Source organism: Macaca fascicularis, chromosome 3, assembly GCF_037993035.2.
Source record: "Macaca fascicularis isolate 582-1 chromosome 3, T2T-MFA8v1.1".
NCBI lineage: Eukaryota > Metazoa > Chordata > Mammalia > Primates > Cercopithecidae > Macaca > Macaca fascicularis.
Genome location: NC_088377.1, coordinates 14,533,219 through 14,546,536, shown reverse-complemented (window position 1 = coordinate 14,546,536; position 13,318 = coordinate 14,533,219). Strand labels below are relative to the sequence as shown.

Sequence of the window (13,318 nt, the reverse complement as noted above, 5' to 3'; positions counted from 1 at the left end):
GAATAGTAGAACACGGTCTCCCCAGTGCACCTAAATCTCCCCAGTTGTGAAGTCTGGGAGTCCATTCAGGGATCGTGCGAACCAGCACAGAAGCAAAATGCGTGCCTCGACGCCCCCAGCACACCCCACTGGGAGCTCAAGCTGGACCTAGGAAAACATGAGGAACTGCAACAGTTCTCCCTCTAGAATGAGGAAACTATGGCCAGAGGTAGGGCAGGAAGCGGATTTTCCCTGTACACCCTTCAGCACCTGCTGAATTTCAAACTGTGAATCTATTACCTAATGTTAAAAATTAATGAACTTAGACTTCCCAATTCTGGCAAGATAGACACGCTTTTTCCTATTCTTCCTATCAAGCAGAACGAAAAATACTGAGCGTCATTTGTAGAACAAATATAAGATGATTCTGGAAGGTAGAAAGAAAGCAGACCAGACAGAGACCTTGAGACCCAAAGAACAAGGTAGTGCATTCCGGGGTTGTCTTCTTGCCTCATCTCTCCTAGACTTAGAGCTCAAGTCAGCAACCTGGAAACGTCGACAGGCTCTCTTACACACAAAGGCCACAACAAAAGTCTGTTCTAACAAAAAAAAAAAGAAAAAGAAAAAAGGCTGCCTAACAAAGCAGAAAACTTTGAGACAATAATGGCGATACTTCAGCCAAACACTTTACTGTGCCCCACTCCCAGGCACATCAGCAAAGGTGGAGCCTAGACTCCCAGCCCTGCCAGGCTGGAAGGAGGAGCCCCAGATCCCCTGCTGGGGTGGCATCAGAGAAGGCCAAGGAGAGAGGCAGGATGTTCCTCTCTTGGGCAGTGACAGTACACTCCTCCTGACCCCACTGGGGTGTCAGAGGAAGCTGAGCAGAGAGCAAGGACATTCAGCATGCCCAGCAGTGACTCGGTGGCCCCGACTTCTACTCGTCCCCACCAGGAAAGACCTGCGGAGGCCCAGTGAGCAGCTGAGACCCCCATCTGTCACAAGCGGGACAGATGGACTTTTCAACACACGGAGGCTGTAACAACTGACAACAACAGGTGAAGCAGTACGAATCGGGACCCAGACCTCACACCTCACAGAAAAACGAGCTCAAAACAGATCACGGGCTTAAACGTAAAGAGTAAAACTAGAAACGTTTAGATAGAAATATAAGAAAAATTTATCAGGATCTAGGGGTAGACAGAGTTCTTAGATGCCAAGAACATGATCCATAAAAGGAAAAACTGACCAACTGGACTTCATCAAAATTAAAAGCTTTTGCTCTGTGAAAGAGCCTGTTAAGAGGATTAAAAGATAAGCTACGGATTGTTAGATATTTGCAAACCACAAATCCTTTCAAGGACTAGTATCTAGAATATATAAACAACACTCAAAACTCAATAGTCAAAAAAAGAAAGACAAAAAAAAAAAAAAAAAAAAAAAAATCCCCAAATGCAATAGTTAAAAAAACAAAAAACAAAACATCCCATTAGAAAATGGGCAAAAGGCATGAACAGACATTTCACCAAAGAGGATATGTAGACAGCAAATAAGCCACAGGATGTTCAACATCATTAGCCATTAGAAAAATGCAAATTCAAGCCACAATGAGCTATCCTGCACACTGTCAGAATGCCCCCAACCAACAGACCTGACCAGCCTGGGAAGATCAATCTCAGTGTTTCTCAATGTGTGTTACATGTACGTGTTTCTTTCTCTCTCCACAACCCATTCCACCCACAAGAACTCCCGCTCTGAGGCTACTAGATACAAAACATAATTTCCAAAATGTATTTAAGCCAAGAAAAAGGCAACCTCAGCAGGCTGACTCATTTTCAGGAATAAAATCTCTCATTTCTGTTGGTATTTGACCAGTAACTAATGAAAATGCTCATCATTAGGAATTAGGGAAACATCAAAGATAATCGGACATTCCCAGATTTTAAAATTACAATTTTTTTTTACATCACTGTATGTTCAAAATACTAACTGACTTTGCTGAAAATCACTGGAATGAACAGATGAGAGGGTGGCTGAAGATCCCTTAAGAACTATTTCCAAGATTCAGGTCCTCATCTGGTAATTGTGGCAATAATTACCATAATCAACCTGACCTCTGAGAAGTCACGCATAGCAAACGCATAGCAAGCCCTGACCCCAGAGAAGGCTGTAGTTACCTGGCCTGGTCAGCTCACTGAAGAGCTGAAGGAGAAAGCAGGGGTCGTAGAGGCCATCAAGATCCACCCTGCTCTTGTCTTTGAATATCAGCTCCTGTGTGTCCTGAAAGAGCCAAAACCAACAAAAATGTGTGATTCAACCTCACGAAGGTAATATAGGTTGAGTATCCTTTATCTGAAACACTTGGGATCAGAAGTGTTTCAGATTTTGGAATATTTGCATACATAATGATATAGCTTGGAGATGGGAGCCAAGTCTACCAACACACAAATCATTTGGGTTTCATATGCACATAACATACATAGTCTGCAGGTAACTTTATACAAGAATTTAAGATAATTTTGTGCATGAAACAAAGTCTCTGTACACTGAGCCTCAGGAAAGCAAAGGCGTCTCTATCTCATGTTAGTGCTCAAAAAGCCTCAAATTTTGGAGCGTTTCAGATGTGGCATTTTCAGATTAGAGATTCTCAACCTGTATGGCGTAACTCTTTACCCACTATTGCCAGAGCTCAAATTATTTTGAATATTTAAGGGCATAAAACAAAGTACTTCTTTAAAAGCAGTGCCTGTACATGAAATGATAGGATCCTTGGGATGTGCTGCAAAATCATCTCCTTGGGGGCAGGGGAGCAGAGTGGTATAAACAGAACAAACATGGCCAGTGCAGATCATTGTCGCAGCTGGGTGGTGGGCTTATGAGGGTCTGGTTTCTGTACCTTTAAATATGATAAGATTCTTACTTAATAAAATGGTAAATAACAAGAAAAACGAAGCTGAGGGTGCAGATGGAGCCCCTGCGGCTGGGGCAACGGGGTGGGTAGGGAAAGAACAGCAGCAGCCGCACCTCAGAGGGCAGCAGCCTCCGGTTCTGGGGGAAGTGCAGGATGGTCTGCATCATCCGATCCCGGTCCAGCAGGCAAAGGATGTCCCCGACGCTCGGCTGCTGCCACAATGACCTGCCCAGGCTCCGGCATGTCTTATGATGCTCCACAGCCGCTGGGCCCCACAGCAGCACCCTAGAGCCAGAAAAGGGAAAAGAGACTGGTCACAGGGCCCCCCGGGAACAGAATTCATCCTGATAACAACAACAGGCAGTTGTCAGGCCGCCAGTACACACCAGGTGCTGTTCTGAGCATGTGACATGTTACATCACTCAATCCCATCACAGCTTATGTGAGGGTGATGCTGAGGGTGGGTGAGTGTCGGTGATGACAGAAGCTGGTGTCTACTCAGAGCTTATGATGTGCAGGCCTATTCTAAGTCCTTCACATAGATCAATTCACTCAATCTGCCCAATGGCTCCATCAGGTGGGCACTATTATTATCCCCCATGTTCAAATGGGGCAAAGAGGTGCGGAGAGGATTAAGCAAGTTGCTCAGCTGCTCACCTGCCCAGATGGTATATTGCAGGGCTGGGATTCAAACTCAGGAAGTCTGGCTCCTGAGTCCATGCTAGACCACAGCAGCAGAATCCTGATCTCTCACTGCTCATATGTGGCCACGACTGAACCAGGTCTGCCTACACTAGCCTTTCGGCTACGCCCACCATGTGTATGCTGTGGACAACCTTCACACCACAACCTCCACCACAGCTGTGAGAGGCCACCTTGCCTTCTTCCTAGAAAATGACTCTAGCCTAGCGCTTCCGCCAACTCTTCTCCTCCCTCCCCCATCCACTGCCCCGCTGCTGCCAGGCCGCTCCCCAGAGCCCAGCTGTGACGAGGACTGCTTCTCCGCTGTCTCCTGGATGGAATGGAAATGCTTCTGTCTGGTACTTCCACCCTCTACTGCCAATTCATTTGGCCTTCCCATTGCCTGCTTCCCTGCACACATCCGATGACCCCGATAAGCCGGGCTACTCACCATTTTCCCAAATGTCCTGATTTTCCACCTCCTGCATGCTGTTTCCTCCTCCTGCTGTCCCAGGCCCCTCTGCCCACCTCACCTCAATTAAATCCCTCTGACTTGCCAAATGCCAACCCTGGCACGAATTGGTCCTGAGCACACAGAGCCTGGCTCTTGGTGCTTCTGTAAGAGCTGGTTTACATCTTGGGGCGTGAGTCAGCTGCCACTTTAAAAATGTTAAATTTCTCACAGTCTGATACCCTCAGCAGACAGGAAGACTGTATCTCATTCCTGTAGGTTTTCCTGAGAGCACCAAGCCCAGCGCCTCCAGGCACTCAAGTAACATCTATAGAGCTAAATACTTCTAAACAAAATTCTTCTAAATACAGGTTTGCTTCTGTGCGAGTAAACAACAGTCACTAACGTTAGAAAAGGAAAGAATCATCCTTTCAGGGATGCTCGCTGTTCACCTCAGTTTCTGGCAGGCAGGCAGCCCATGCGCCAGGCACACCGGCAGACTGCCCGCTACTGAGCGTCGGGAGAGCCACCACGGAGCGTCCAAGGTCCCCAGCGCAGCACCCCAAGCTCAGGCCTGCTCCCTCATCTAAGGACGGGATGTTTATTTTGTTTGCGGAAATGCTCTGTGCCCTTTAGAGCCACAGAGCCAGTGAGTGACAAATCCTTGATTCACTCTTCCCCCGAGAGCTGAAACTAGACTCCCTTCACAACCAGCCCCATCTGCGACTCCCGGGGCAGCCTTGCTTGGCTCTCTCTGCTCTCTGGGTTAGAGGGTGCTCTCCTGCAGAAATGGGGAGCTGGACCAATGCTGCACTGTGATAAAACCCGCCTCCGATTTGCTCTCCCCTCTTCCTCACATAAGGAGGACTTTTCTACTCCAGAAAGGACATAACTGACATAGCACCAGGTCTGACGTCAGAAGAGCGAGGCTGGCGCAGGAGAAAGGAAGACAGTTTCTATGCAAGCCCTGGGCGTTCTTAAGAGACAGAAAAAAATGTTTTCATTTCCTTTTTCTTTCTTTTTTTTGTGGTGGGGAGGGTTCAGAGATCGCTTCTGAGCTGATACAGTTCTTATCTTTAAACAAAGTACTTTGAAGTGGAAATCATTTTCTCCTCCCTCCGAGCTCTCCTGAAGGATCTTCCTTGGCTCAGTCAGCCCACCTCCTGGCTGAACACACACACACACGTACATATGGAGCAGATGTTCCGGTGCTAGTCCCAAATGGCAAGGAGAAAAGAAGACTCTAGGGCAGCAAAGGGGATCCAAAAGTGCATTCTATCAATGGCACCTTCGATCAAGCTCCCGCTGAGGTGCGGCACTTGTAAAGGTGAGGCAGGGCCCACAGGGAAAGGTGTTACACTCAGCCCTGCGGGACCAAAGCCCAACTGACCAAGAAGCTGGGAGCCCAGGAGAGGCCGACATGCACACACACACCTACCCACACACATGCACACACAAACAAAAATAGAGTAGATTTTATGCACGGTTAGGCCCCCTGACACTTCCCCTGAAATCCCTACGGCATAAGTCAATCTACCTAAAGGCATGAGGAGAAAAGTTTTCAGAAAAATCAGCCAAATGAGACACCTCAGCCTAGCCGCCAGTGAGCCTGGGGCATTTCCAGATGGACAGGCACCCATCAGTCAGCTGGAGTGTCCCTGCCCAGATGCCTTATGGCATGAGGCCAAGCTTCCCCAGAGCAGCCTATGCAGAAGCCAGTGTGAGTCAGGGGAGTGCTGCCTGCCTCACTCTTTCCCTGAGAACCAAACTGGAATGAGAGAAAATCTCGAGTCTGGAGCTCGCTGTGTGGAGAGGGGGCTGAGACCTCAAGGCCTAGTCCACCTCTAGCTCAATACTCACCTGAAGTTGATGAGGCTGAGCTTGTTCCGCTCATATGCTCGAAGCAGAAGTAAAATCTTCTGATCTACAAGTCAAAGCAGGATCGGTTTAGAAAGATGAACCCCTGACACCCTCCTGCTGCTCACACCACCTGCCCTCATACCCTCCCCTGCTCAAATGGCCCGGTCCTCACATCTTCACCCTGCTCCCACCGCCTGCTCTCACTCCCTCCTCCTGCTCACATCCCCCTGGCCCTCATTCCCTATCTCTGCTCACATCCCCCTGGCCCTCATTCCCTATCTCTGCTCACATCCCCCTGGCCCTCATTCCCTATGTCTGCTCACACCCCCGGTCCTCATTCCCTATCTCTGCTCACATCCCCCGGCCCTCACTCCCTATGTCTGCTCACACCCCCGGTCCTCACTTCCTACCCTGCTCACACCACCCCCACCCTGGCCCTCACTCCCTCCCCGTTTACAGCCCCACCCCGGCCCTCACACCCTCCCCCTGCTCACACCACCCAGCCCTCACACCCTCACCTAGGACACTGAGAGTGGCGCCATAGGCCCCGAGAAGCACGGCAAAATGGCTGCTCTCACAGACAGAGGGGCACATCTCCACCACTGTCAACATCAGGTCCACCAGCGCTTCTGCAAGAAAACAACCCTGAAACACACGGCATGGTGGAGTAGACACCCTGAACACCAGCAGCGAAGAGAGCCTTCCAGGGAACACCGAAATGCTGGAAATCTCCCCCTCTGAATAACACTGGTGTGTGGACTGCCATCTAATCCCTTCCCCACTTATTTCTCTTATCATTATTTTCTTTTTTTGAGATGGGGTCGTGCCACGTTGCCCAGGCTGGTCTTGAACTCCTTAGCTCAAGCGATCCTCCTTGGCGTCCCAAAGTGCTGGGATTAGAGGCATGAGCCACTGCGCCCAGCCCCCCACTTATTTTTCAATTAAGACATCTCCACAATCACCTTTCTTCCTAGGCCTTTGACAAGGCTAAATTCAGCCCCTGCACACTCCCCCTCCCAAATGTTAAGCCAATACGGATTTTCAATCCAGGCATGTTCTCCCCATGACTGTGCTACCGAAGCCTCTAGTCTGTCTACTCTTGCCTGAATTGAAGGGGGCAGCCCTTTTTAGTTTTTCTACTACTCATACCAGTGATGTGGCTAATGGCTGTCTTCGACTTATTAATAGCAGTTTATTACAGTCCGGCCCTGTGGTGATTGCTAATACTTCTGGGTGTGAATTTTATGTCTAAAAGGCGTGGTTTCAAGAGGGCGGGAACCCTCGGATTATCTTCTCTGACACCCGACCTGTGAGCACTAAAATGAATGAATACTGACTGAATTAGGGATGGAGCCTAAACTTAGACTTTTGAAGTTCTTTACCACCGAACTGTCAATGGGCAAGTTCTAACCATTTTTCCTTGATACAAGTTTCAATCTTCCTGAGCAGAAATTTCATGCAACTAATCCATTTCTCTCAGGTTAGACACCCACACTTTTTTCCATACTTGACTTCCCCTGGATCCCAGATTTTAACATGAGCCCTTGATATGGCACTAAGATCTCAAACACGACTTCTGTATGCCAGTTACGGCCTTGAAAACAGGTCTGTGTTTGCTGTTTGACGACAAGTCAGGAGACATTTCTTGACCCTAGATTTGACAGAAATAAAACATTCCAAGACTGTCTTGGCAATGCTTCCTTAGCTCCGAGAGCCTGAGGGAGATGAGCTTCAGTGCAGCTGGTATAAGGAAATCAGGATAAAATCTGGATCTGGAATGGAAGGGTTGAGGTGAGGGGTCACCTTTTACTTGGCTGTCTGGGCTCTCCTCTCCGTCAGACTTCAGTAGAGTCGGCAGAAACAGCGAGTGCTGCATGAGCATCGTATGGACCACCGGGAGCTGGATGAGCTTCGTGCGCACGGAGCTTTCTGGGCCATACAGGAGCTGTATGGCGGTGAGGAGTGTTTTTAAAAATGTGCGGTCCTGGTACCGAAATCTAGGTGGTGAGAGTCAAAGGAAAAAGAGCTTTGCTAAAGGGAAAATTTATTTTATAGAAAACAATAAAAATTCTTTTTCTCAGTATTTTATTTGTTTATTTATTTTTGAGATAGAGTCTTTAATTCATTCTGTTGCCCAGGCTGGAATATAGTGGTGCAATCTCAGCTCACTGCAGCCTTTGCCTCCCAGGTGCAAGTGATTCTCCTGCCTCAGCCTCCACAGTAGCTGGGATTAAAGGCATGCACCACCATGCCTGGTGAATTTTTGTATTTTTAGTAGAGATGGGATTTCACCAGGTTGGCCAGGTTGGGCTTGAATTCCTGACCTCAGGTGATCCGCCCACCTTGGCCTCTCAAAGTGCAGGGATTACAGGCGTGAGCCACCGTGCCCGGCCATTTTCTCAGCATTTTATTAAGAAAATTTTCAAACAACACCAAGTTGAGAATTTTGCAGTGGATATCCTCTACCCACCATCTAGGCTGTACCACTGACATGGCACTGCATGGCTCTATCACGTCCTGTCTGTCCACTGACACAGGGAGCACTTCTGAAAACAACGGAGGGATGCAGTGCATTTATTTTTATGACTCAAACACCAAACAAACTTCCTGCTCAGTGGAAACGCCAGGAGGCATGATAACAGCTGCGCCTGAGAAAGAGGCAACTTAGTGCCTCCCAGGTCACCTTGCCCAGCCTCCCTCCTTCCTCACTGTCCCCTATTCAGAACTTCCATCAAATGGTTCAGAAGCCTTCTATGTCCTAAATCCCTTCAAAACCCACTAAGGAAAGGAAAGCAACATGCTCTAAAAAAAGTGTTTTTCAGTCCTACACAAATAACTTTAACCTAAGACAGAAAGAAATATCATAATTCTGTGATGGTAACCTATGGTCGTCATTAACCTGGCACCCACCCTCACTTCTCTTTCTCCTCTTGGGTGAAATACTTTTCTCTGTTTCAAGTTCATAGGATGGTCAGGGAAATGAAAATAATGCATGACTATCTGATTGCCCCAAACTGAAGAGCTGGAATGTATTAAGGGTCAGGGAGGATGTGAGGGAAAAATGAACCCTAACACACACTCTGTTGGGAGTGCAAATTCACTGGCCGGGCGTGGTGGTTCATGCCTGTAATCCCAGCACTTTGGGAGGCCAAGGCAGGCGGATTATCTGAGGTCAGGAGTTCGAGGCCAGCCGGCCCAACATGGTGAAACCCCGTCTCTACTAAAAATACAAAAAATTAGCAGGGCGTGGTGGTGCGTGCCTGTGGATCCAGCTATTTGGGAGGCCGAGGCAGGAGAATCGCTCGAACCTGGGAGATGGAGATTGTCGTAAGCCGAGATCGCACCATTGTACTCCAGCCTGGGCAACAAGAGTGAAACTCTGTCTCAAAAACAAAACCAAAAAATTTGCTCAACAACTTTGGAGAGCAGTTTGAACATCTAGAACTGAAGATGCACCCACACTAAAAGCCAGTAAGTCCCCAGTCCACTCCAAGAAACTGTTCCCTCTGCACCAAGAGACATGATAGAGACTACAAGACTATAATGGGAGAGAATGAGACAGAGGAAGAGAAAAAGAGAGGGAGGGAGCGAGAGATGTGATTTAAAGGGGAGAAGAGGGAGAACAGCCTAGACGTTTGTCAGTAGAGGACTGGCTAAGTAAACTGGAATATAGATGACCGAATATTCTACTGCAATAAAAATGAACGACTTAGATCTACAAGTATCAACATGGGTAAATTAGAAACATGTCAGTGAACAAAAGGATGTATAAAGAATGATACATTAGTGTAAAATGTTAAACACGCTAAATAATATTGTTTAACAACATACTAACACTCAGTGTATGAAAATACAAAAGAAGATATTGACAAGACAAAGCAGAACCTCGGAAGACTATTGACCTTTGGTTAGAGAGGGATGAGAAAGAAACAGGACAAACACAGAAGACTGTCAGTATTTATTAAATGTGGGCACTACTATTATTCTCTGCACATTTCTGCATTTCTTTTTTTTTTTGAGACGGAGTCTCACGCTGTTGCCCAGGCTGGAGTGCAGTGGCGCGATCTCGGCTCACTGCAAGCTCCGCCTCCCGGGTTCCCGCCATTCTCCTGCCTCAGCCCCCTGAGTAGCTGGGACTACAGGCGCCCGCCACCGCGCCCGGCTAATTTTTGTATTTTTTTTTTTAGTAGAGACGGGGTTTCACTGTGGTCTCGATCTCCTGACCTTGTGATCCGCCCGCCTCGGCCTCCCAAAGTGCTGGGATTACAGGCTTGAGCCACCGCGCCCGGCCTTCTGCATTTCTTTAAATAGTTCCTTTTAAAAGACCGCTTCTCTCATCATCAGAAGCACCCTGTGTCAAGAGGCAAATAATTTAACTTCTTCAGCTTCTATCTCTAAAAATGAGGTGACATCTGCTCCACCACCTGGATTATGCTAATGACAAGCTATAAAAGAGGCTTCGCATGATGAACGACATTCACACCTTTACTGAAGGGCTCTAAGAAAATAAAATCAACTTACTTGAGTCCTGTCTTCACGAATTTCTGCCAATCACCAGGATCAACTTCATTAAGTGCATGCTATGAATAAAATAAGTAAGAAATACACATGAAACATCTCAATCTACAAAATACTAAAAGATCCCGGCTGCAGAGCCTTCAGAAAGGGCATCTGCCTCCATGGCCTGATTCCTCCTCTGTAAAACCCATGATTAAAGGGTTGAAAAGAGGAACGCCGGTGTCCCCTCCTGCTCCGACCCTTGTGATTTGACCCAGCACCTCCTCTGTTCCAGACTCTTTGTACAACACTTTTTTTTTTTTTTTTAAATAGAATAGGCATACAAATTGATTAATGTGCGTGGGGAAAAATCACTGAGCAGTTACTCTTGTTTGCACAATTCTTGATAAGCATGTGACAGCTCAAACTTGCAGGGGCAGAGAGCAGAACCGAGATTAATCTTAAAACAAAAACTAAAATGCAGAATATGAAATTACACTTAGAGCCATTCAGTAAACACAAAACACAGTCATCCAAACAATCCACAAGAGCATGCAGGTTTTGGGTTTTTTTTTTTAACTTAAAAAAATTGTTTGGTTATTTCTGCTAGTAGCTCTGACATTTTATCAGCATAATTGTGTTTATCAAATAGCCAAAGGAAATTTCCTGAGTAGTCCTATTTTTTTCCTTTGTCTATCATTTCAAATAGCACTAATAGATTTGTAATTAGCCTTTTATTAAATAGCCAATGAAAACCACTAGTGTGACATCTCTACCCAGCCTCCAGGACACAGGGTTGGATGACATGAAGAGGTCTGTGGAACTGGAGGATCAATGTGGCTCCAGAGAGACCAGCTAAAGGCCGTGTGTGTGCAGGCTGCTGCCTCCCACCAGGCTGGCTGTGCAGTGGAGGCCACAGTTCCAGAAATCACAAGGAGATACAAGGAGATCCTGGACCCATCAGCTGAGGCCTATCTCATACTCGTTACTTTTATTTATTTATTTTTTTAAAAATAGATTGGGTCTTGCTAGGTTGCCAAGGCTGGAGTACAATCCCACTACTGATCAGCACAGGAGTTTTGACCTGTTGTTTCCAACCTAAGCCAGTTCACTTCTCCTTAGGCAACCTGGTGGTCTCCTGCTCCAGAAGGTCACCAAACTGATGCCAAACTTAGTGTGGAAACCCAATGGGTATAGCCCAGAAGCTATGGGCTCAAGCGATCATCCTGCCTCAGCCTCCAGAGCAGCTGGAACTACAGGCGCGTGCCACCATGCCTGTCTCATCACATTTTTAAATACATGTTCTCTTTCCCCCAGCATTTCCTACAGCTGGACATAATTGGCCAAGTATGCAAAAATGGACCACGCAAAGATGTTTATCACAGCATTTTCTATCATAATAAAAAAACCGGAAAACCACCTACAGGTCCAGTATTATACAGCTGCATGATACATGATGGTACATCTACCCATCTACCACTCACCAACAAAGTCACAGCAGGTCCACAGTCACCAGGTGGGAAAAAAAAATCTCTAAATATGGTACTATGTTAAAAACAAAAGACCAGGCTACACACAGCATGCATAATATCCCAATAATATATAAAATTATACATAATTTTATCACATACACGCAGATATATAACAAGGTCTCTAGAGGGAAATTCACCAAACTTATAATGAGATGGACTCTGGGTAGTGGGAGTTTTTTTTTTCCTTCTTCTGTATTTTTTGCAGTGTTAATACTTGCAATGAGTATGTCTTTTAGCCTTATGATCACAAAAACCAGTAATGCCAAACTGCATGCGTGGTAGAGGAGGGTGGATATCATACAGTGGAATTCTACTCAGCAACAAAAAGTAAGAAACTACTCATTCCCACTACATGGATGAATCTGGAAAGCATCACTGAACTGAAAGAAGTGAAATGCACCACAGCTGACACACTGTATGATTACACTGCACAGTTCCAAGTCTACAAAGGTCTCAAACAGGCAAAACAACCTCAGGGTGACAGAAATCAAAAGAGTGGTTGCTTTGGAGGGAAGCGGATTTTGAGAAGATGCACAAGAAACTTTCTGGGAGATGAAAATCTTGGATAGGAATGTAGGGTACACAGACATATTAAGTACACATATTTCTGGATACTTCAAAATATGTAAACTTACCTCAATTAAAAGAAAAGGCAGGCAAGGAGGGAGGCAATCCCCTAAAAGAGCCCAGTCTGTCATTCCATCAACAAGCCACCCACAGGGTGGAGAGGAATAATGGCCAAATATTTCGAAATTTTGTGAAAACTATAAACCTACAGAACATAAAGCTCACTGAACCCAAAGTACAAGAAACTTGAATAAAACTATCCAGAGGTATATCATTATCAAACTGCTTTAAACCATGCCAAAAAAAAAAAATCCTAAAATCAGTCAGAGAAAAAAGACACAACACAGAGAAACAAAGGCAAGAAAGGCAGATTTCTTACTGGAAGCAAAGCAGGCCAGAAGACAGAAAAGCAACAAGTTTGAAATACTTAAATGAGGAAAAAACTATTAACCTAGAGTGAAACTATTAACCCAGTGAAACTTCCCAGCTTGTTTTATGAGGCCAGCGTTACCTAATCCTTAAAACCAAAGACACTGCAGGAAAATAAAATTACAAACATCCCTCATGCACACAGATGCAAAAATTCTTAACAAAATATTAGCAAATCATACAATATATAAAAATAAAACATCAAAATCAAGCAGGCTTATCCCAGGAATGCAAGGTTGGTTTAACATTCAAAAATTTGTTAATGTAATTCATCTTATTAGTAGACTAATCAAAAAACAAGACATTATACAACATCTCTAGATGGAAAAAAGGATTTGACAAAATTCAACATCCATTCCTGATAAAAGATGGTTCACCAATTCTGGGGTTATCTGGTATCTGCCACTCTGCCAC

At 45.9% G+C, this 13,318-nt stretch overlaps 1 protein-coding gene across 5 annotated transcripts in view; it reads right to left on the bottom strand.

Moving 5' to 3' along the window:
* URB1 (URB1 ribosome biogenesis homolog) overlaps window positions 1-13,318 on the bottom strand; it is an 81,453-nt gene that overhangs the window by 20,597 nt on the left and 47,538 nt on the right. For 4 of the 5 annotated variants that reach the window (XR_006696952.2, XM_005548826.5, XM_074034138.1 and 1 more), the window contains 6 exons: window positions 10,401-10,459; window positions 7,683-7,876; window positions 6,398-6,508; window positions 5,880-5,943; window positions 3,001-3,172; window positions 2,154-2,256 (listed from right to left, as the gene is read on the bottom strand). Coding sequence is in view for 3 of the 5 variants with exons in the window: in XM_005548826.5 (XP_005548883.3) it covers window positions 2,154-2,256; window positions 3,001-3,172; window positions 5,880-5,943; window positions 6,398-6,508; window positions 7,683-7,876; window positions 10,401-10,459 (703 nt within the window). In the remaining 2 variants the exon portion in view is untranslated. The remainder of the gene's footprint in view (window positions 1-2,153; window positions 2,257-3,000; window positions 3,173-5,879; window positions 5,944-6,397; window positions 6,509-7,682; window positions 7,877-10,400; window positions 10,460-13,318) is intronic. The other variant, XR_012432058.1, reaches the window with a different exon arrangement.